At 35.8% G+C, this 24,301-nt stretch overlaps 1 protein-coding gene and 1 long non-coding RNA gene across 3 annotated transcripts; both read left to right on the plus strand.

The window, feature by feature from the left end:
- The first annotated feature begins 954 nt into the window (after positions 1-954).
- On the plus strand, positions 955-22,847 carry LOC307164765. The gene is made up of 3 exons (XR_013822339.1): positions 955-979; positions 15,488-15,519; positions 22,790-22,847. It is a non-coding gene; the product is annotated as an uncharacterized lncRNA (long non-coding RNA).
- On the plus strand, positions 1,714-3,190 carry tmsb4x (thymosin beta 4 X-linked). Of its 2 annotated transcripts, XM_079881836.1 has the most exons (3): positions 1,714-1,800; positions 2,526-2,638; positions 2,735-3,190. In XM_079881836.1, the coding sequence occupies exons 2-3, from the start codon at positions 2,539-2,541 to the stop codon at positions 2,767-2,769; spliced, it is 135 nt and encodes a 44-aa protein (XP_079737962.1). In that variant the 5' UTR covers positions 1,714-1,800; positions 2,526-2,538; the 3' UTR covers positions 2,770-3,190. The 2 variants fall into 2 exon arrangements, with proteins under 2 accessions (XP_079737962.1, XP_079737963.1); XM_079881837.1 differs by lacking the exon at positions 1,714-1,800 and having other exon boundaries at positions 2,511-2,638.
- Positions 22,848-24,301: the final 1,454 nt, after the last annotated feature.

The following is a 24,301-nucleotide window of genomic DNA, read 5'->3' on the forward strand; positions in this document are numbered from 1 at the left end:
TCCAAACTTCATAGTTTCTCTTTGCACACATTCTGCATATATTTCACAATGGAGCATTTTTTTTCATCACAAAACTATGCAGTAAAATGCAAAATTGTTGACTAGAGGATTAAATCTACATGGTCACTAATGTTGTATTTTTTTACCTTTTCATTATAATTATTATTATTTTTTAAATCTAAGACAGAAACTCACTTTTTGTGAAACTCTTATGCTTCTCTTTGCACGCACACGAGAGATATTGTGCAAAGGAACACTCACGAGGAGCTTTTTCCTATTTTTATCATGAAATGATGAGGAGAGTCAGCAGATTTAGCAAGGAACTGCTGTGGTGTGCTAGCAGCTAACAGGAAATGATCTCACACACTTCCTGTTACACTCTAGACTGAAATATGCTTTCATACATGTTTGGTGTGATCTACTTAGCACAGAATAATGTTCATTTATTTATTTGTTTGTTTGTTTATTTTGAGCATTAGCGTTTAGCATTAATAAGCGTTTGCCTAGCTGACAAAAGGCAGGAGGTTTGCGGTTTATTTCCATAAAAGAATCAATGAAAACATTGAAAAAAACAAAACAATGTTCTTCAGTATTTTTGTCTTGTTTTCCAGTACAAACATCTTCAGTTCTGATCTTGTTGTACTGAGTCAATATCCAAAAATATAAAAAAAAAAAAAACACTCTTTCAGTTTATTTATTTGTTATGAAAATGTTTTAAGCCTACTTTAAGACACACAATAAAACGTTTTTCCCATGTGAAAATATCTATAGCTGGGTCCCAATTCGCATACTATCCATCCTAAAAAGTAGGAATTAGATTTAGTGTGTGCCAAATCATATGTTGAAATGAGTATTCAAAAAATACCCGGATGGTGTAACCTAACCCGGAAATGCACCATTAGAACTACAAACACGTGCAATACAACGTGTTAAAAAACTACAAACATGGCGGATGTGCGAGAACGACGGTTAAGCAGAGGTAAACGGGATTTGAGTGATTGATTAATTATCAGTATCTTATCTCACAAAAAAATACATCTGTTTAATGTTATCCACGTTATATTTCATCTGCAACAACAGCATTGTGAACTTTTGTTAAGATACGTTTGGTGATTATCTTTAAATGCATCATTATGCAAACACAATGAGGAGAGTTCATGACTGGCAGATCAACGTGCTACTGCATTTCTCTCCAAAACGGTTGGAAATTAAAAGACATTGAATGTGGAGGATTTTAATTGTGGCAAGATGATTGACAGGGCAGTTTAAACGGCGATGGGAAGCACGTGACTAAGCGACACAATGACGAAGTACTAGTTTGACCCTAATCTTACCTAGCCTACTCTTCTGCTACGCACTCAAAAGTATGTACTACTTATTCTTCACAAAAACAGTACATACTTACTAGGACATAGTCCAAGAAGGCGAATGTGATGTTTGTAGTGTCCACTAGATGTCGCTGTCGCACAACTAGAGGGCGTCGTTCACTTCAAAGTCAGCATATGGCGCTAATACGACTTCCTTGTACGTTTTCTAACTGCTAAATTCTTAAATACCTGCATATTTCTATTCTTTCTTGGGCTAAAATGTGTATTTTTCTCATAGCTTATAGTTGGCTGGTTTATAGATTCCCGCAGACTCCACACAGAGTAATGATTCATCTAACGGTCCGGTGAAGCGGTGACGTCACTCGCCTGATTTGCATATCTCCGGTTATAAATGCCGTGATTCTGCGCTTTTCCTCACACTGCTGCATCTGCTGCTGGAGAATAACCACTTCAACTACCAACACACACTCTGGTAAGCGCTAGAATCTCTCTTTTGCCTTTTAATTACTCTTATATAGCATAACATCATGCGTTTTTTTTGTTTATAATCTCTTAATTATACTCTAGATTAGCGTTTTCAGACGCTACTTTCTCTCACGCGCACAATTGGCGAATGTAACGTTATTTGTGGCGTAAATGCATCCGCTATACAGGAAATGTGACTGTTAATCGCTATATTATGTGTTTTTTTTTTTTTTTTTGCGATGTATGTATCAGAGACAATAGATGCATGCATTTTCTTTGTTCAGGAATGACTAAGCGTGATCGATTTTTACATTCCACGCCTCGAAATACAGCATAAATGTTCGGATAAATATGCTCAGATAAGTGCAAAAGCAGAAAGAATGTGTTTAACTGATGGAAACATTGATAAGAAGTGAAATATGAGAGAATGAGCAGGAATGAGCAGGAAAGGGCGGTGGTTTCTCAAGACTGTGATGCAATAGCAACGTTTCCTTTTACCACAGTTACTGCGTTACTGGCTGCACTTTTGCTCTTTATTGCATTTTTAAAGCATATTTAGATTATTTAGTTACGCATTAGAACGTAAACTCTAACCAAATACCAAATGTTGGGGAAACATTTGGAAAAACCCATATTGTTCGGTCACTTATATGAATATTAATGGAGATCGTCATGTATGTGTGTGTGTGTGTGTTCCTTTCTCAACATTAATAGCAAGCCATTTCATTTCAGACCCACTGCAAACATGTCTGACAAGCCAAATCTCGAGGAAGTGACCAGCTTTGACAAAACCAAGCTGAAGAAAACAGAAACTCAGGAGAAAAATCCTTTGCCGTCAAAAGAAAGTAAGAATCCGCACACTTTCCTTTGCAGAATGAACATGAAATTATGATTATGAAACCAAATAACACTTCTTTCTTTTTTTTGCTCTTGTTTTCCAGCCATTGAACAGGAGAAGCAGGCGGGCTCGTCATGAAACTCGTTCTCCATACTTCTATGCACTGTACATTCCACATTGCCTTCTTTTTCACGTCTTTTCGCTGTTTAACTTTTAACGGAAAAATATGACCTAAGTCGCATTGTGATTGGACAACCAAAAAAAAAAAAAAAAAAATGCAGACGACCGTACAAGCCCATTGTTTCTGTGCCCACGTACTCCTTTTTGTAAACCGCACCACTGATATTCTGATGAAGATTGTTGATACGGATGAGGATGGCGAGGAGGCGTGGCCGGGGGCGGGGCCAAGGATTTGAGTGACACATAACAGAGACTCGCTCTTGTAACATCTCTGCTCAAATGCTTTAAAGTCATGCAGTGTTTTTTTTGTATGTTGACGTCTTGGAATGCACAATTTTTGTTTTGTAATGCAAATAAAAGTCTGTAATATTCAGATGGACATCTTTTTAAATGTTTGTTCTGTGCTTGTCGCTTTCAACTGTGTCGTTTACAAAGAGTAACGTACATCCTACACTTTTTTTTTTCATCAATTTAACCTTATTCTCTATTTAAAGGATTTTGAGAATAGATAGAAAAATATAAAGTATTCTTTTTTGCCAAAAAACAAACAAAAAATTCTAGCCTATTATACATTTTAGAGCTTAGCATGAGCCAGAAAATAAAACATTTTTACAGTAAAATTTCAGTATTTTTTGGTTTTTATTCCAGGCCTAGAAATGACAAATGTACAGAAGTGTACAAAAGTGTCGTTCAGAGGCTATATTTGTTTTTAATGACCCCACAAGATCGATTAAATCATCAAAATATGAGGAAAGAACAATCACTAAACTTGGTTAAGTCCAAAAAAAGTCAAACTACTACTACTAAAGCAAACATTAACTATGTTATTAATAATGAGTTAGTTACCGTTAAAACACATAATCAGTTATTAATATTTGGTTGATTTTCTTGTTTTTGCATGTGTTCATAATTTCTTTGTATGTTTCATTGTGTTATTATCACAGATAAAACAATCGACTCCAAGCACAACTATGCAATACAAAATCTTTAATAATATTTGAATAAAGGGTGAAGATGTGAATTTTACGAGGCCGTGCGTCACTTCTACTGTACATGTCATTTTCAGGCACAGACCTGCATGTAAAATTCATTTCAGTCCATCCATACGCCTAAACATTTAACAAAAACAATCCCAAAACATTAATGCATCTCAGTCTTCAATAACTAACTTTTTGCCACACCTGTCATTGGCCGATGAGAAAATTTAAGAAAATTAAAGAAAATTTACCCGCCATATTTTTTACCAGCCATGAAAAATAGATAAATCCTTGTTAAAGTTGCAAAAGTTATTCAGAGAAGTGAGTGATTGTTTGTCTTTTGTTGTTTGATTGACATTAGAAACCCAGACGGCATCAGGAATATTAGGCTACTGTCACTTTAAGAGCTGCACTGATCCAATATACTGATACACGTGTGTTTTCTTTCTCAACTGTTCACGTTCACTCGAGATATAACTGACTGTGTTCACGAGGACACTTGCCGAGACGTAATTTAGTTTGAATGCGTGCTTCGGTAATGAGTAATGAATCGAGTTTCCTCTCGTGTCTTTAATATTGAAGACTTGAATATTTCAGTTGACACATCAACTGACACCTTTTCATATAATCACCGATTTTTACTCACATTCTACGCTTGACGAGTGCAAACTTTAGGCTTTTGAATATTGTTCTGACACACAGAAGAGTCGATCAATAGTCCTCAAGGACAAAAGCAATGTCTGTTATTGATCAGTTCGGTTCCTTTAATTAGAGATTTGGAGAGATTTTCTTCATTGCACATTATAAATTACCCAGTGCAAACACATTTTAACCCCTGTAAAATATGAACTATAATCTCTTATATCTATTCATATTGATCAGATCACCTGTAGCTTTTAGTACTTGTTGCCTACCTGACTTTAATCATTAGGGATAATACTATTAAGATTCATATTAAGAACAGGAACAAGTTTTTTTTTTCTGATGACATTTTCTCTGCCAAATTAAATGTTTCTCATGAATAGCATATTTAAATATTTATACTGCCTTAAAATGATTGTATTAAAGTGAGAACTCAAATATCTATAAGCATTACAGTAATGGGAATTTGAAGGAACTCTCATTATTAATGCGTCTCAATCATCTAAATAATGTAACAATGCTTTTTTCCTTTGGCAAAATCAAAAAAAAAAAAAAAAAAAAATGTCATGTTTTATGTATGTTTATTTCTATTTTTTTTTTATTTTGATTTGGTATGAAATGTGAGTTTTTCATGCACTTGTTCCCTGCCTACCTGAATCTAATCATTAGGGATAATACTATTAAGATTTATATTAAGAACAGGAACAAGCAATCTTCCTGAGAAGCTGTTTTATTTATTTATAATATTTTTACTGCCTTAAAATGATTGTATTAAAGTGAGAATGTAATGAGAATTACAAAAAATAGAAAATTACAAAAAATATCTATATGCATTACAGTAACTCTCATTATTAATGTCTTAATTATTGCGTCTCGAGTAAATTATGCAAACGAGTAGCTTTTTTCCTTTTGCAAAATGTTTTATCTGTTCATTTCTATAATTGTTTTCTTTTGCTTTGATATGAAATGAGATTGTGACATGTTTTTGATTGTGATGTGTGTCACTGAGCCTGGCTGAGCTTCATTCTGTTCACACACACACACACACACACACACACACACACACACACACACACACACACACACAGCGTTAAGCGTGTGATGTTCATTAAGCCTCATTTAGAGTGGATAAACTGTAATCTGCTGCTGTTAATGGTGTTTAATCCGCCAGATTTACCACATCGCTCCTTCTGTTTGTCTTTTGACACGTTTTGGAGTATATCTGACCTTCTGTAAGGCCTGGCGAATTTGTTTCCTCATTAGTACGGCATGAAAAAGTGTTCATAAACATACATATCTCAGTGTTTCTCAGGGGACTTTTCACATCGCTCTAGTATAAATGTTTAGCTGTAGTTTCAGCGTGTGTTTATAAGAACAGACACTGATAATAACTCTGAAGAGACTAAGTGTTTATGATATAAACTTTATGTGCTTCATAATACAGAAACACATTCTCGCTCTTGTAATGTCAGTTGCAGAATCACACACTACTGTTCTACACTGGAGTTACAGTTTTTACCAACTGCTTACACACAAAATCTTTTCATGTCACACGATTTTTGAAACCTCTCACTCAAAGTGCAAAACTACATGCCAAATCTTCAAAACCATAAGCTATTTCTCAGCCTTTGACTCAGTTTTCAATTGCATAAAACACTTTTTGCAAAACACTACACACAATTCTCTACCTAAAACACAAAGATCTATCAGGAAGTGACTTGCTTTCCTTTTCCAAACACAACCAATCAAAATGCTACACTTATTCACCAGGTCACACACACACACTCCTCACATGTGCAAACACTAATTGCTTAACTGATCACTAACCAATCACTGCTTTACTGTAGTATAGGCCTAAATAGGTCAAAGGTCAGATGATCTGTTTTGAACAATGGATTCCTGGGACCCCCCGGGACACACACACACACACACACACACACACACACACACACATTGTGTTCTTTACTGTATTCTAAAGAATATACTTTTGGTTTACAGTACATATGTTTATGGTTTTGTTGTATGCTACTGTAAACAACAATAATGTTAGGCCTAATAAATATTTTCTGTTTCTACATTGCATTGGTGTTTACAGTGTACTTGTTACATCAGATTATTACATTGTATTGAAATGTAGATATAAGCCTATGAAAGACCAAAGACCTTTAGATTTAGAACAGCAGTGTTTACATGGTATATCCAAAAATGTATTATTATGAAAGAAGTGTTTACCATTTGATGCAAATGCTTCATTCTGACGTGTGTTTATGGCATTTTGAATGCAGTGTTGCATTTTGAAGGAGATGTGAGGCGTTTTGCATTTTGTGTGTGCAGTTTTGAGAATTGTGTGTAGAGTTTTGAAAAAAGGAGACTTAGTTTTGAAAACGTGTGTAAGCAATTGGTAAAAACTGTAATGTCCTATAGCGTGTGTGTTTGTGTGTTTATGTTTGTTCATAACCTTGGCAGACGTTCTCTGGGATTTGAGTTCACTGATGAGGTTCTGTGTCAGTTATGATGATCCCTATATAGGCAGCAAAACAGCTGAGTCAGTGTGTGTGTGTGTGTGTGTGTGTGTGTGTGTGTGTGTGTGTGTGTGTGTGTTGCCAGGCACACTGACAGTGATTGTGTACGTGTATGTGAGTGAGTGTGTGTGTGTGTGTGTGTGTGTGTGTGTGTGTGTGTGTGTGTGTGTGTGTGTGTGCGCGTGTGCGTGTGTGTGTGTGTGTGTGTGTGTGTGTGTGTGTGTGTGTGTGTGTTGCCAGGCACACTGACAGTGATTGTGTACGTGTATGTGAGTGTGGGTGTATGTGAGTGTGTGTGTGCGCGCGTGTGTGTGTGTGTGCGTGTGTGTGTGCGTGTGTGTGTGTGTGTGTGTGTGTGTGTGTGTGTGTGTGTGTGTGTGTGTGTGTGTGAGTATGTGCGTGTGTGTGTGTGTGCGTGTGTGTGTGTGTGTGTGTGTGTGTGTGTGTGTGTGTGTGTGTGTGTGTGTGTGTGTGTGTGTGTGTGTGTGTGTGTTGCCAGGCACACTGACAGTGATTGTGTACGTGTATGTGAGTGAGTGTGTGTGTGTGTGTGTGTGTGTGTGTGTGTGTGTGTGTGTGTGTGTGTGTGTGTGTGTGTGTGCGCGTGTGCGTGTGTGTGTGTGTGTGTGTGTGTGTGTGTTGCCAGGCACACTGACAGTGATTGTGTACGTGTATGTGAGTGTGGGTGTATGTGAGTGTGTGTGTGTGCGCGCGTGTGTGTGTGTGCGTGTGTGTGTGCGTGTGTGTGTGTGTGTGTGTGTGTGTGTGTGTGTGTGTTGCCAGGCACACTGACAGTGATTGTGTACGTGTGTGTGTGTGTGTGCGTGTGTGTGTGTGTGTGTGTGTGTGTGTGTGTGTGTGTGTGTGTGTGTGTGTGTGTGCGTGTGTGTGTGTGTGTGTGTGTGTGTGTGTGTGTGTGTGTGTGTGTTGCCAGGCACACTGACAGTGATTGTGCTGGTTTGGCCGGCGGCTGCTGATCCTCCATCTGTCAGTGTTGCTGCTGTAAGACACTCACAGATAAACCACATTAGTGATATTACAGCACAGTCTTCACTGTCATTTGACTCTTTTCAGATTTCTGGGGTTCTCAGAAGCAGAAGTCGTCATTGTTGTGGTAAACTTCTATAGTGGCTAATTGGAAACTACAGCAAATATCAAGAAAGAAAAAAAGAAAAGGAAAAAAAAATGTCTGTGGGGAGTTGATTGGCTGGTTGTGGTTTGCTATTGGCTGATCTCATGTGAGTGACACGTTGCCCCGCCCACATCATCAGAGAAGAGATGTCGCAAGAGGGCCCTGTTTTAACGATCTAAGCGCATGGTCTAAAGCACAAGTTCACTTAGGCCGCGTCTGAATCCACTTCTAGTTTAACGACGGGATAAATGGTCGGTGCTCCCGGCGCTGGTCTAAAAGGGTCGTCTCTATTCTCTTAATGAGTAATGGGTGTGTTTTGGGATTTACGTGCGTTAAACCAATCAGAGTCTCGTCTCCCATTCCCTTTAAATGCCAGTTGCGCTCCATGGCGGATTCGCTGTTTACATGACGGAGTTTGACAGTGGAAAGACCGAACGCGTCTCCAGAGCGCAAGCGGATCTGCTCGTGCTCGAGGTCAAAGTGCGCAAGCAGAACATCTACGGGACAAGCCGGATTCACCATATCTTTATGCACACAATAATAATCTTTTACATTGTAATCCTTTTAATTTAAATATTTGGCATAATGCGCCCGAACACACCTCGTTCTCAGACGCACAAATGCATTTGCTATTTAAACAGCGCGGCGCAGGACGTGAAAATGAAAACTGCGTCGGGCTGAAACTAGCAAAACACACATGCGTCGCGCTTGGCGCTGCATTGCTCCGGGTGTAAGATAGAGCCCTGAACGTTAAAATGCGAGACCAAAGTCAGAACATATTTAATGTTACATCAAATATTGTAATAATTTATATTTTAAAATAATCACATGCACTACCATTTTAAGATTTTATAATGTTTCTGAAAGAGTCTCTTCTGCTCACCAAAGCTGCATTTATTTGATCAAAAATACAGTAAATATTCTGAAATATTATTCCAATGTGTGTTTTCTATGTGAATATACATATAGTTAAGAGTAATTTATTCCTGTGATCAAAGCTGAATTTTCAGCATCATTACTCCAGTCTTCAAATCATTCTAATATGATGATTTGCTGATGTACATATAGAGAGAGTTCTAGAAGAACAGTTTGTGCACAACATAGAGACACAAACACTGTTTTGATGGCTAAGAAAGGAAGTTCCCCGGCCAGAATATCTTCAGCTAACGTCAGCAACATGCGCTCAAGTCTCGTTGCATGTCACATTTGGATCCAAGAATGAAGAGAACAGATTCCAGATCAAAAAAATATTGCTCTTTATTTTGAAATAAATATCTCAGCTGACTGATGAACAAAAGCAGCACGTCTCCCTCGTGTTTTAGTGCAAGCGTGCGTCAGGTTTGGGTGAAGGGATAAGGCGTGAACATTTAATACGCATGTGCATGACGTCATCGTCTTCAGAGATTCGCGATTTTGTTGTTTACATGGAGACCGTTTTCAAAAACTTGCACTTTGAAACCTGTAAACGAACGTATAAGAGGTTGTTTTTGTTTTTACTTGCAATTTGGGGCTGTTTACCCGACACTGTTTTTCAACTAAAAATGTAAAACCTTTTATGCGTTCGTTTACAGGTTTCAAAGTGCAAGTTTTTGAAAACGGTCTCCATGTAAACAACAAAATCGCGAATCTCGATGAGGTCATGCACATGCACATGCGTATTGCGTGTTCAGTCTATAGTGTTTCATCACCATCTACTGGTCTGACAGCGGAATACAGCATTTTTAGTCATTTTCGGGATCGTTTTGAAAATTGTGTCGTCTGTACGCGGAAAACTCAAAGGAAAAACTTCTCCTATTTTAAGCATATCGTTGTCATGCAAACGTACCCTTTGAAAACTGTTTTCAAAACTTTGCATTTTCAGGCACCCAAAACGCTGTTGTCGTATAAACGAACGGCCAAAATGCATAAAAAGTTTTACATTTTTAGCTGAAAACGGTGTCGTGTAAACAGCCCCTCACCTACACAAGTACTTAAATGCAGAATGCTCAGTCAATGCGTTGCAAGATACTTAATGTAAATTAATGTGCTTAATGTAATCATCTGTTTTCCCTTTGAATTAATTAAGTTTATTTTTCTGACCCAGATATTTGTTCTTGTTTTAAGCACAAACTCACTAAAGATGAAGATGATTGTCTTATAGGCTGAAAATCAGTATAAAATCATATAAAATCAGTGTTTGTAATGTTGTAATTCATCTGCCGCTGGTTGTTTTAGTTTATGGATCAGAGCTCTTTATTGAAGAATTTTCTGAAATCTCTCTGAAGGAAATGAATTAGAAGCAGGACTGATGAAATGTGGACGGTCAATGTTGCGCTCTAATAACTCGACTAGACGTCGGCCATCCGAAAGTAACATGCAAGTTTCTGTTTGATGATCTTCAAATGTCTGCTTTTCTCGTCTCTGGTGTTGCTAATTACATCTGGTTAAATAGAGAAACAGTCAAGTTTGGTTTCACATTGGTAGTTTTGCATTTTTCAGATAACATTAAGCTGTGGTGAGGTTTGTTAGTTAATCAGTTATCTAACAGTAAGTTATATATCTGTATTATTTACATAAAACACTTTGGGAATAGTGTTTTACAGTCATTTAAACAGAGACAAACATCCGAATCAAAAGTATTTTTATTCATTTTTCTTGTGCTTAAAATGACTTGCTCAGGGAAATTGATTAAATATTAATAAATAAAAATCAATAATGAATATTCCAGAGACTGTGCCAGACAAATTGGGTTTAATGTCATCATAAAATAATCACAGCCTCTTCAATTCCAGAGAATCAGTGGATAGGATCACTGTTATACACTTTATTTCAATATAGACATTCTACTAACCATAAGTAACTTTGCAACTGCATGTCAACTAACTAGAGGAGAGTATTAGTACTGTTAGATTAGGGTTAGTAGAATAAGTTGACATGTAGTTAGTAGAATATATAGATATATATATATCAAAATAAAGTGTTAGCAGATATTAAGCAGTCAGTCTACTAATACTCTAGTGACTGATAATTGACATGTAGTTGCAAAGTTACTTGTAGTTAGTAGAATATCTGTTGGGAGCAACAAAATAAAGTGTTAGCAGATATTAAGCAGACAGTCTACTAATACTCTAATGACTGATAATTGACATGTAGTTGCAAAGTTACTTGTAGTCAGTAGAATATCTGTTGGGAGCATCAAAATAAAGTGTTATTAGATATTAAGCAGACAGTCTACTAATACTCTAGTGACTGATAGTTGACATGTAGTTACAAAGTTACTTGTAGTCAGTAGAATATCTGTTGGGAGCATCAAAATAAAGTGTTATCAGATATTAAGCAGACAGTCTACTAATACTCTAGTGACTGATAGTTGACATGTAGTTACAAAGTTACTTGTAGTCAGTAGAATATCTGTTGGGAGCATCAAAATAAAGTGTTAGCAGATATTAAGCAGACAGTCTACTAATACTCTAGTGACTGATAGTTGACATGTAGTTACAAAGTTACTTGTAGTTAGTAGAATATCTGTTGGGAGCAACAAAATAAAGTGTTAGCAGATATTAAGCAGACAGTCTACTAATACTCTAATGACTGATAATTGACATGTAGTTGCAAAGTTACTTGTAGTTAGTAGAATATCTGTTGGGAGCAACAAAATAAAGTGTTATCGGATATTAAGCAGACAGTCTACTAATACTCTAGTGACTGATAGTTGACATGTAGTTACAAAGTTACTTGTAGTCAGTAGAATATCTGTTAGGGAGCATCAAAATAAAGTGTTATCAGATATTAAGCAGACAGTCTACTAATACTCTAATGACTGATAATTGACATGTAGTTACAAAGTTACTTGTAGTCAGTAGAATATCTGTTGGGAGCATCAAAATAAAGTGTTATCAGATATTAAGCAGACAGTCTACTAATACTCTAATGACTGATAATTGACATGTAGTTACAAAGTTACTTGTAGTCAGTAGAATATCTGTTGGGAGCAACAAAATAAAGTGTTATTAGATATTAAGCAGACAGTCTACTAATACTCTAGTGACTGATAGTTGACATGTAGTTACAAAGTTACTTGTAGTCAGTAGAATATCTGTTAGGGAGCATCAAAATAAAGTGTTATCAGATATTAAGCAGACAGTCTACTAATACTCTAATGACTGATAATTGACATGTAGTTACAAAGTTACTTGTAGTCAGTAGAATATCTGTTGGGAGCAACAAAATAAAGTGTTATTAGATATTAAGCAGACAGTCTACTAATACTCTAGTGACTGATAGTTGACATGTAGTTACAAAGTTACTTGTAGTCAGTAGAATATCTGTTGGGAGCAACAAAATAAAGTGTTATCGGATATTAAGCAGACAGTCTACTAATACTCTAGTGACTGATAGTTGACATGTAGTTGCAAAGTTACTTGTAGTCAGTAGAATATCTGTTAGGGAGCATCAAAATAAAGTGTTATCAGATATTAAGCAGACAGTCTACTAATACTCTAATGACTGATAATTGACATGTAGTTGCAAAGTTACTTGTAGTTAGTAGAATATCTGTTGGGAGCAACAAAATAAAGTGTTATCGGATATTAAGCAGACAGTCTACTAATACTCTAGTGACTGATAGTTGACATGTAGTTACAAAGTTACTTGTAGTCAGTAGAATATCTGTTAGGGAGCATCAAAATAAAGTGTTATCAGATATTAAGCAGACAGTCTACTAATACTCTAATGACTGATAATTGACATGTAGTTACAAAGTTACTTGTAGTCAGTAGAATATCTGTTGGGAGCATCAAAATAAAGTGTTATCAGATATTAAGCAGACAGTCTACTAATACTCTAATGACTGATAATTGACATGTAGTTACAAAGTTACTTGTAGTCAGTAGAATATCTGTTGGGAGCAACAAAATAAAGTGTTAGCAGATATTAAGCAGTCAGTCTACTAATACTCTAGTGACTGATAATTGACATGTAGTTACAAAGTTACTTGTAGTTAGTAGAATATCTGTTGGGAGCATCAAAATAAAGTGTTATCAGATATTAAGCAGACAGTCTACTAATACTCTAATGACTGATAATTGACATGTAGTTACAAAGTTACTTGTAGTCAGTAGAATATCTGTTGGGAGCATCAAAATAAAGTGTTATCAGATATTAAGCAGACAGTCTACTAATACTCTAATGACTGATAATTGACATGTAGTTACAAAGTTACTTGTAGTCAGTAGAATATCTGTTGGGAGCATCAAAATAAAGTGTTATCAGATATTAAGCAGACAGTCTACTAATACTCTAATGACTGATAGTTGACATGTAGGTGTAAAGTTACTTGTAGTTAGTCGAATGACCAAAGTTTACTATTGAAATAAAGTGTAATCAAACAGAGATGCTGTTCTGCTACATAGTCATTTCACTCATGAGGTATTTTTAAATATGTGTTATTCTTTCATGGCTTGAAGGTAGTTGTGTATCTATTTCTGATTATAGGAAAACTCCCTGCATTGCTAAATGAAACGCATATAAATACACTCATATCTACGCACAAGCACACACTCACATCTGGTTATAAATGCTCCAGGGGATCCGGGGAAGATGTTTGTTTACACTTCTGCTCCATTATCCAGAACATATTCATGGGAAAACTGATAATAAAGCTCAGACCAAAAGAACTGATAGCATTCAACGCATCATGTGAAATGTCTTTGTCTCTCACATGCACCAAAAATAACTCACAACATCTGGGAATAATAAACAGTCCGACAAGACTTAATATATCTTCAGTTATTTTACTTCTCCAGTAAATGTATCTTGATTTAAGAATGTTCAGATATTTGTGCTGGAAAACGAGACAGAAACACAGAGGAAGAACATCATTTTTTGCAGTAGTAGCAATTTTTTGGCTACATCCACTATGTAAACATTCTGAACATTCTTTCAATGGAATTTTGAAAATCTCCATTGAACTTTGAATGCTTAGAGGTTTGAAAAATAGTGCACATGTAGAATGGATTACGTTTATGAAATATCTTGGTGATTTTTGTCAGACATTTTTTCTAACCTTTTTGTTTGTTGTCCAAGAAAACATTTTTCATCCAGTAGGGCAGTAAAATTTCTCTCCTGATGCCTAAAAAGAAAGATCGATCGTAACAGCAATGAGAAATCACGTTACATCACAGAGACTTACAGTTGAAACTATTGTTATTATTGAGTCCAGAATATCCCTTTAATATCTCTTAGCATCAAAACCCTTCGGAAAGGTCAAAGGTCAAACTATCCTGAGAAATGTTTATTGTTTTTGTTTTTTTGACAGCTGAATGAATGAAGCTGACATTCAGACCACAAAAGTACCTTGTTCTGAGGTACTGACCTAAATCTGCGGGCATTTCACAACATCAGCCTGGCAAGCTGTTGGTTATGCAATAGACCTTTTTTTTTTTTTTGCAGCTAAATAGTCCCATATTCTCCAGATTACAATACAACATTGCAGAGAAGGCATTACTAAGCCGATCATCTCAACTGCAGTCAACAGTTTGCCATTATGATTATTTTCCTCAGATTCTCCATTGTTGCAGCTCTTCTCTTCTCAGTCTGTTAAAATGTTGTACTTATATGTGTTAATAAACAATCGTGAAAGTGTGCTCTATTTAAGTACACTCAAGTGGCCTTTTATTTCATTTATGTATATTATCTGCGCTGTAAAAAGTACAGTGCCTATTTCAACTTAAAAACTTAACAACTTAAAAACTAAAAAGTTCAGTTGCTGCCTTAAATTTTTAAGTGTAATCAACTTGGTTGTTCAAGTTATTTCAACTTAAATTATATTAAACTGACTTAAAAATTGAGTTGAATCTTGTAAAAAAGTTGAAATTGCTTAAATAATCTTGATAAGTTAAAGAAATGTAAAATCTTAAGTTGCCATGATTTACTTTAAATTTTAAAGTGAAATCACCTTGATGTTTAAGTCATTTCAACTTAAATTACATCAAACTGACTTAAAAAATTAAGTTTAAAAACTGGAGTCTTTTAAAAAAGACTTAAAAACATATGTTGTCATAACTTATTGATCATATAATTTTTCACAGTGCTGTGCAACTTTATTTTTAAAACATACTTTTAAGATTAGAAATGCACTACAAGGAAACTCATCATGGAAATATTTAATAAAAGAACACTAGAGAGACTTGAATATGAGCAGCTCAATAGTTCTGTGCGGATGTGACAATGACTAATAGATTTTAAAGTCAACAAGAAAACTAAATCGACCCTATTTATGTTCATAATCCACATTCACAATCTTATGGCACGCATGACTTATCAGTGCAACATTATTCCAAATAAAACAATGATATCATCATGATATCTGCTTGTAAAACAACTTTCGCTTTCAGTTGACGTCATGAATTCCTTTTGTTTTTCAGATCCTCCAGTCCAGTCAACTGGCTCCATTCTGGTATGTGTAATTATCACTTTTCATGATCCAATCAATTCCCGATTCTTTGCTTTTTTTTCTTTTAAATAGCCTTTTTTTTGTTGTTGAATTTAACAGATTATAGATGCTGATATATAAATCAAGAATGAGAAGCAAAATGACTGAAGATATTAAGATGCATTTACTGGAGAAGCAAAATGACTGGAAATTTATTTTTTTATCAAAATGAAGTGAGTCTGTGCTTAAAACAAGAAGAAATATCTGCCAGTGGAGTCTGAAAAATAATCTTGTTTTCCCTTTGAATTACTCCATTGGCAGATATTTGTTCTTGTTTTAAGCACAAACTCACTTAATTTTGATCATTCTGCTTCTCCTCCAGTAAATGTGTCTTGATTTAAGAATATTTAGATGTTTGTGCTGGAAAACGAGACAGAAACACTGAGGAAGAACATCATTTTATTGAGTTTTTCATCATTTTCAAGTTTTTTTCCTTCAAAAATGTGTAGTGTTGTGATTCTGTCTGGTTTGGTTCATGGCTTAAAACGCTTTAACCAAGACGCTTTTGAAATCCCTATAAGGGAGAAACGAATGGAAAAACATTTACATTTATTCATTTAGCAGACGCTTTTATCCAATGAGAAAACTTCCAGCACTCGAACACACTCTATTACTGTTCCTGGAAGAGGGTTTGTTGATAACTTTCCCTGTTGGCTGGGTAAGGCCTTGACCTTTACACTCTTGAGGAACTTCTATAGTTTCTGTGCTGATGTTTGGCTGAAGCAGAACTTACAAACTAAAGTTCCTCTTTATTTTTTCCCTCACATTATTTGCACTAAATCTCAAGTGATTGTCACACACTATTAATCCCGCCTCTCTGTCCTTCCACGTACGAATATCCAATCCTCCAGAACCCTTGAAACAAGAGATCATTGTGTGTGTGTGATACGGAGAGCAACATTCCTCTCCAGGAAAAAAACCTCAGCCGAGTTTTTTTTTTCTTTTCTTTTTTTCCCAGTCCCAAATATGGTGAAAGGCAGTGAGATAGTTGTGCGCTTACATCATCTCTAGCGCTCGGAGTGAGGAATTCTGGGGGAAACGTGTGACGTTTTCCTGAAAACAGACCCTTTCCATTGGACTACAATAGATAAATATGACAAAGCCTACAGAATGTCCCTCATTCACACCCTTATAAGGGACTCATTTACATGTTTGGCTGTAATTTGATGGGGGATGTTACAGATTAGTGTGGAATAGAGAGAGCCATGCTCTTATTGTTAGCATGATCAAATTCAATCACACAAGAGATGAATGTTCATCTCACTGCATTTGCGTTAATGCTCTGTATAAAAAGTGCTTCATGCATTTGAATGATTTCATACTAAGCCCTGAAATATACACCTCATAAAATGATGTTCTTCCTCAGTGTTTCTGTCTCGTTTTACAGCACAAATATTTAAACTTTCTTAAATCAAGATACATTTACTGGAGAAGAACAATGAGTGAAGATATTAATGAAAAATGGAGTGAGTTTGTGCTTAAAACAAGAACACAGATCTGCCAATAGAGTCAACAAAATAATCTTGTTTTGAAGAATTGAACAAAACAACTTTTAAATATGTAATTTTGGTGTATTAAGAGATACAATTATTGACTACAGGGGGACTTTGAGATTATGATTATGACTCCACTGACTGATATTTGTTCTTGTTTTAAGCACGCATTCACTTCATTTTGATAATTTTTTTTAGTAAACTCAGGAAATTTTGTTAAAATTTTGTTAAGACTACAACATTTTTTTAGTAGTCTCCCTAAGAAAAATTTGTATTCCTTCATTGCTATAGAAGAGGAAGAATTTGTTAAACTCGTTAAATCATCTAAATCGACAACATGTATGTTAGACCCTATACCGACTAAGCTACTGAAAGAGATGCTCCCAGAGGTCACAGATCCTCTTCTTAATATCATTAATTCATCTTTGTCTCTAGGATACGTACCAAAAAACTTTAAGCTGGCTATGATTAAACCGCTTGTTAAAAAACCGCAACTTAAGAACTGATAAGAATGTAAATGTGTACCTTGAAATGCAATGTAAGTCGCTTTGGATAAAAGCATCTGCCAAATGCATAAATGTAAATGTAAATGTAAATGTAAACTTGATCCTACAGAATTAGTCAATTACAGGCCGATCTCGAATCTACCTTTTCTGTCAAAGATACTAGAAAAAGCAGTGTCTTCACAACTGTGTTCCTTTCTAGAAAGAAATGATATCTGTGAGGATTTCAAGTCCGGATTTAGACCGTACCATAGTACTGAGACAGCTCTCGTTAGAGTCACAAATGATTTGCTCTTATCATCCGATCGTGGTTGTGTCTCTCTATTAGTGTTACTCGATCTTAGTGCTGCGTTTGACACCATCGACCACAACATTCTTTTAAATAGACTCGAACATTATGTTGGCATTAGTGGAATTGCACTAGCATGGTTTAAAACACACTTATCTGACCGTTATCAGTTTGTAGCAGTAAATAAAGAGATGTCTTATCAATCACAAGTTCAGTATGGTGTACCACAAGGCTCAGTACTAGGACCGTTGCTGTTCACTCTGTACATGCTACCCTCACACACACACACACACACTCACACACACACACACACACACTGTACATGCTACCCTTGGGAGATATCATTAGGAAACATGGCATTAGTTTTCACTGTTATGCTGATGATACTCAGCTCTATATTTCTTCACACCCAGACGAAACTTAGTTAGAAGTTTTCTCGCAGTCCGCCGGATCCAGGCCGTATCCAGATCTGATGAAGGACCTGCGCCTGGACACACACACACACACACACACACACACACACACACACACACACACACTCCAGATCTGATGAAGGACCTGTGCCTGGACACACACACACACACACACACACTCCAGATCTGATGAAGGACCTGCGCCTGGACACACACACACACACGCACACACACACACACACACGTACACACACACACACACACACACACACACACACACACACACACACACACGACAGCGCAGTCCTGAAGTGTCACTAGTCTCTCCCTGTGAAGGCCTCCCTCTCTTTCCCTCTCTACAGATGAAGTGAATCAATCAAAACTAACTTTATCTGGACAATAACTTTATTCTAGATCTGCTGTAAAGCCTGAACACTCTCTGCTACTGTAATCTCCTGTTATCACTGTAAAGCTGCTGTGAAACTCTATAGTGTTAAAGCGCTGTATAAATGAAGGAGACTTGACTTAAACAAATCTTAATATCTTCAGTCATTTTGCTTCTTCTCCATTAAATATATCTTGATTTAAGAATATATTAAAGATGCACTTTTATTATGGACAGATGCACTTTTATGATGGACTTCAAAACAGAAACAGCCATTCACTGCCATTATAAAGCTTGGAAGAGCCAGGACATTTATTAATATAACTCTGATAGTATTCGTCTGAAAGGAGAATGTCATATACACCTAGGATGAGTTCAGGGTGAGTAAATCATGGGCTGATTTTCATTTTTGGGTGAACTATCCCTTTAATAGAATGTAAATAGAATCTTCAGAAGAGCTCAGTTCTGCTGTCAGGAAGTTGTGCGGTTTTGCACCATGAGACACACAATCAAGCGTTCAAAAGCTCCGGCACGAAACTCTCACTCATTCACTCTGTGAATATTCCTGTCTTCATAAACACTGGTGTCATATGCAGTAGTTATAGATGTCAAGAAATAAAGCTCAGTGTGTATAAATGTGCGAGTTAAACGTTAACTAATGCCTTTAATGACCATCATCATCTCAACAGTTTCAGCACTTAAACAGACATTCTGTCTTATAATAACATAATAATATTATAATAATCTCTGAGTGAACATGTTTCAAAGTAACTTAATATCCAGCAAAATCACTGAAGATATTAAGTCTTGTTTTCTGAAAAACTGATCAAAATGAAGTGAGTTTGTGCTTAAAACAAGAACAAATATCTGCTAATAAAGTCAGAAAATAATCTTGTCTTCCCTTTAAATTAAGATTATTTTTCAGACTCCATTAGCAGATATTTGTTCTTGTTTTTAGCACAAACTCACTTCATTTAGATCAGTTTTGAAAACAAGTCTTAATATCTTTTTGCCCATTTCACTCATTGTTTCTTCTCCAGTAAATGTGTCTTGATTTAAGAACGTTCAGATATTTGTGCTGGAAAACGAGACAGAAACACTGAGGAGGAACACTATTATGTTCAGTGTATTTGCATGTTTGGTCTTTGTGTTTAATATAGTCACAGCGTGACTTGTCAAAGTTAAACTTCCTGAGCAACTCTTTTAGTCTTTCTCTCTCTGTCTCTCTCTCTCTCTCTGTGTGTGTGTGTGTGTGTGTGTGTGTGTGTGTGTGTGTGTGTGTGTGTGTGTGTGTGTGTAACTCTGTGGCCTTCAGCTGTGTGACACGCAGTCTGTCACAGGATACATGTGAAGAGCTGATGTGTTCGTATAACACACATGTTATCGTGACGCGATGGACACATCATGTCAGTGGATGTTTCGCATTAGTTATCAGGATCAGGACTCCAGCTGGATAAACAGAGCTGAAACACCTGTCTCTCTGAAGCTCGCGCCGTGTTTTCAGGCTCAGGTCAGCAGGAAATGTGGCGTTGTGAGATTTTAACATCATGATGACATCATTTCCTGTGTCTGAGGAAACAACCAAGAGCCTCTTTAGCTCAATGCTCTTTCAAACTGCTTTACTGGATAAAATGATGTTCTTCCTCAGTGTTTCTGCCTCGTTTTCCAGCACAAATATCCAAACATTCTTAAATCAAGACACATTTACTGGAGAAGAAGCATGACTGATGTTGTTTCACAATACACATTGTCTTTTGCATAAACACAGTTATCAATTTTTGGTTCCCAGAATGATCTTTTTAAGGTTTGTTTTTGGTTAGGCAGGAACGTTTTCTTAATGGAAACAGAACGTTAGTTTTTGGTTTGTAGAACGTTATTGTAACGTCATCTGACCTCTTCACTCCGATCACACCAGTCTTTAATCATATTCAATACAGAAAGTTCCTCATTGCACAGTGTATTTTGGATGCTGGTAAGTCACAAAATCAAGACACTATAACGATTATATAACAGTAAAACAATTAGGAAATGCAAAACAAAAATAAGATGGTAATGCAATTTTATTAGGAAGGAAATCACAAAAATGTAGTTTGAAGTCATACAGAATAAACACTGATAAAGAAAACTAAGTTACACTTTATTTTAAGGTGTCATTGTTACAGTGTAATTATATATTTAAGTACTGAGTAATATTAATTAACAACATGTACTTACTATAGGGTTAGGGTTTGGTTGAGGGTTAGTTGCATGTAATTATGCATAGTTTACTACATGTAACAAGGACACTGTAAAATAAAGTGTTACCGAAAACAAGCACTTTGACTCAAAACTTAATATTTGAGTCAAATCAAGTCAAGTAAAATTTGTTTTACAACATTACAAAACGCAAAGTTTAAAGCAGCTTCGCAGGAATTCATCCTGTTATATCTGTGAAGAGCTAGTGCTGAGATATTAAACACACATATATATTTATATCTCACAGCTCCAGCTGAGCACATGAAGTTCCTGCAATACTTTTTAAAGCTATTTTGCACAGTAACTTCCTCCTTCCGTTCTTTGTGTGTGTGTGTGTGTGTGTGTGTGTGTGTGTGTGTGTGTGTGTGTGTGTGTGTGTGTGTGTGTGTGTGTGTGTGTGTGTTTCTGTTCCTCCTACATGTGCTTATTTCCTGTATTTGCAAACATGAATTGATAAACGAGTGTGTTGTGCACAGAAGCGAGTGTAGAGAAGCTGACCTGTGAACGTCAGAGGATCGAGTCCTGCGACTCAAACACACCTTTGTTGCAGTTTGCAGAACTAGAGTGTTTAATTAGGAAGTGAAAGAGGTCGTGTAATGATCCACAGAAACACCTCCGACTGACTCTCACTACTGAACAATATGTGTTTGACATTTGAGTTCCCGAGAGAATGCTGCTATTGGGCATTAAAGAAAACATGAAATGTTTACTTTCTTTAAAAATATGTGACATTTTATAAATAATGAATAATGGGAATATTAAATACTAAAAGATATTATATAATTATACATACTTAGATATATAAATATTATTTATATATTATAAAAATACAATATATTTAGTAACTAATATCACTACACTGCAAAAAATGCTTTCTTAGTTAGTATTTTTGTTTTGTTTCCAGTCCAAATATCAAAAAATTCTTAAATCAAGAAGCATTTACTAGAGAAGTAAAATGACATAAGAAATTCTATTTTGTTTTAAGGTAAAAAGAAAGTAATTTAAGTAATTTTTGCTTAAAACAAGCAAAATTATCTGCCAATGGGGTAAGCAAAAAAATCTTGTTTTCCATTCGAATTCAGATTTTTTTGCTTACCCCATTGGCAGATAATTTTGCTTGTTTTAAGCAAAAATTACTTAAATTACTTTCTTTTTACCTTAAAACAAAATAGAATTTCTTATGTCATTTTACTTCTCTAGTAAATGCTTCTTGATTTAAGAATTTTTTGATATTTGGACTGGAAACAAAACAAAAATACTAACTAAGAAAGCATTTTTTGCAGTGTACTACTACTAATAATTCTTATTATATAAAATATTATAAATATGTACATATAGAAATATTATATATTATTAAATATTATAATTGAAATACTTAACATTTAATTAATAAATATGAATTATCATTATTTATTTAAAAACATAAATATATAAAACATTAATAATGATAGTAAGTACAACAAAATATTATATCATTTTATATATATATACACATGTATAATACTGTTTAAAATACATTTAATAAATAAATTATTATTATTATTTATTTAAAAACATAATAATATAAAACATTAATAATAATAATAGATACAATAAATTATTAGTTTTAAATATAAATATAAATAGTATAGAATTATTTATATATTATACCATTTAAAAATACATGACATTTAATAATTGTGTGTGTGTGCGTGCGTGCGTGTGTGTGTGTGTGTGTGTGTGTGTGTGTGTGTGTGTGTGTGTGTGTGTGTGTGTGTGTTTCTGAACTCTTATTGTATTTACAGGTCTCATTGTGGCCTCACTCAAGTTAGAGGTTAATAATTGATCATTTTTATTGTGGCGATAAGAAGAAGTGCATGCAAACAAATCAACTCGTGTGTGTTGAACTCTGAGAATAGCTACTTCTTCTTTTACAGAAACCTCAGCCTAAAGACGGCTTCGTTTTGACATCCATGTTCAGAGAGAAAGAGAAAGGAAGGATGGATCGAGATGAGACGTATTGCAGTGATCTGAGGAGGAACACACACACACACACATCAGTGGCAAAAGCTTTTAAAAACCACAACACTCGAGTCCGTGACAGAGCAATAAAGACAAGAGGCCGAGCGTCTGACAGTGAGAAGATCAGCCTCAGTTTGCAGAAGTGTAGATATTCATGAACATGTGTTCGGAAAGAAACTTCCGTGTCTTATAATTGCGAGCCAAACGTGTGTGTGTGTGTGTGTGTGTGTGTGTGTGTGTGTGTGTGTGTGTGTGTGTGTGTGTGTGTTCAGGATAAACGTAACACACATCAGTAACTCAGGCTCAAAAGGTCATGCTGAAGTGAGAACTGGTTCTCATCAATAATGATGTCAGTGTTCGTTTCCTCTCAGACTTGTGTAGATCAGAGTGTGTGTTTGCCCGTTACAGGAGAGATGAGATGTTGTGTGTGGATCAGAGTGTGTGTTTGCCCGTTACAGGAGAGATGAGATGTTGTGTGTGGATCAGAGTGTGTGTTTGTCCGTTACTGGAGAGATGAGATGTTGTGTGTGGATCAGAGTGTGTGTTGTCTACATAGGGAGCTCACTATAGGGCTTACATCCACTAAAGTCATATTCATACGGCCTGATGCAAGAGCTTCTCTCATGCAGAAATAACTCCAGCCACACTCTCGTTTAACCTGACGTGTGTGTGTGTGTGTGTGTGTGTGTGTGTGTGTGTGTGTGTGTGTGTCATGCAGAAATAACTCCAGCCACGCTCCAGTTTAACCTGACATGGCCCAGACCGGCCCACTATATATGATCATAAACACAACCGAACTTTGCACTTATTTATTTTTTATTTTTTTATTGACTGTAATGCACCAGGTTTTATGTTTGTGTCATGATTCTCTTTAATGTATAAATATTTAACTGTACAAAATATATTAATAATATATTTAATAATATATAATTTATAATATATATAATTAATGATATATATATATATATACAATTTTAACTGTAATAAAATACTGTACTGCATTAAAAAATAAGATGGCCATAAACCACTGGCTGATGTATAAATACTTTAGAGTTTAATAAGATATTGTTAAATAGATTGTGAGATTATTTTGCATTAAAGTAATGAGCACTTGGGGTAAAATATAATGTATAATTTTTACTTCTTCTTGTGACCCTCATGTGACCCGCCGTCCCGTCACACACTCCACAGAAACAGGCCTTTGCTCTCAGGTGTGTGTGAGATTAAAGTTACACATTAAACACAAGCGCAGTGTTAGTATTACTGGATCAAGAGCTGATGAAAAAGATTTCTTGAAAGTGGCCAGAGACTCATCCGCTCTGGTGAGCTAGATCATTCCTCCAGCGGGGAACAGACCCGGTGAAGGTCAGAGAAGGAGATGTTGTGCCTCGTAGTTTCTGGATGGCACGTACGTCTGGAGTAATGGG

Source organism: Squalius cephalus (assembly GCF_949319135.1).
Source record: "Squalius cephalus genome assembly, chromosome: 9".
Lineage (NCBI taxonomy): Eukaryota > Metazoa > Chordata > Actinopteri > Cypriniformes > Leuciscidae > Squalius > Squalius cephalus.

Coding starts and splice junctions, on each gene's coding strand:
- tmsb4x (XM_079881836.1), top strand. CDS start 2,539: ATGTCTGACAAGCCAAATCTCGAGGAAGTGACCAGCTTTGACAAAACC. Junction 2,639..2,734: donor TCCTTTGCCGTCAAAAGAAA/GTAAGAATCCGC, acceptor CTTGTTTTCCAG/CCATTGAACAGGAGAAGCAG.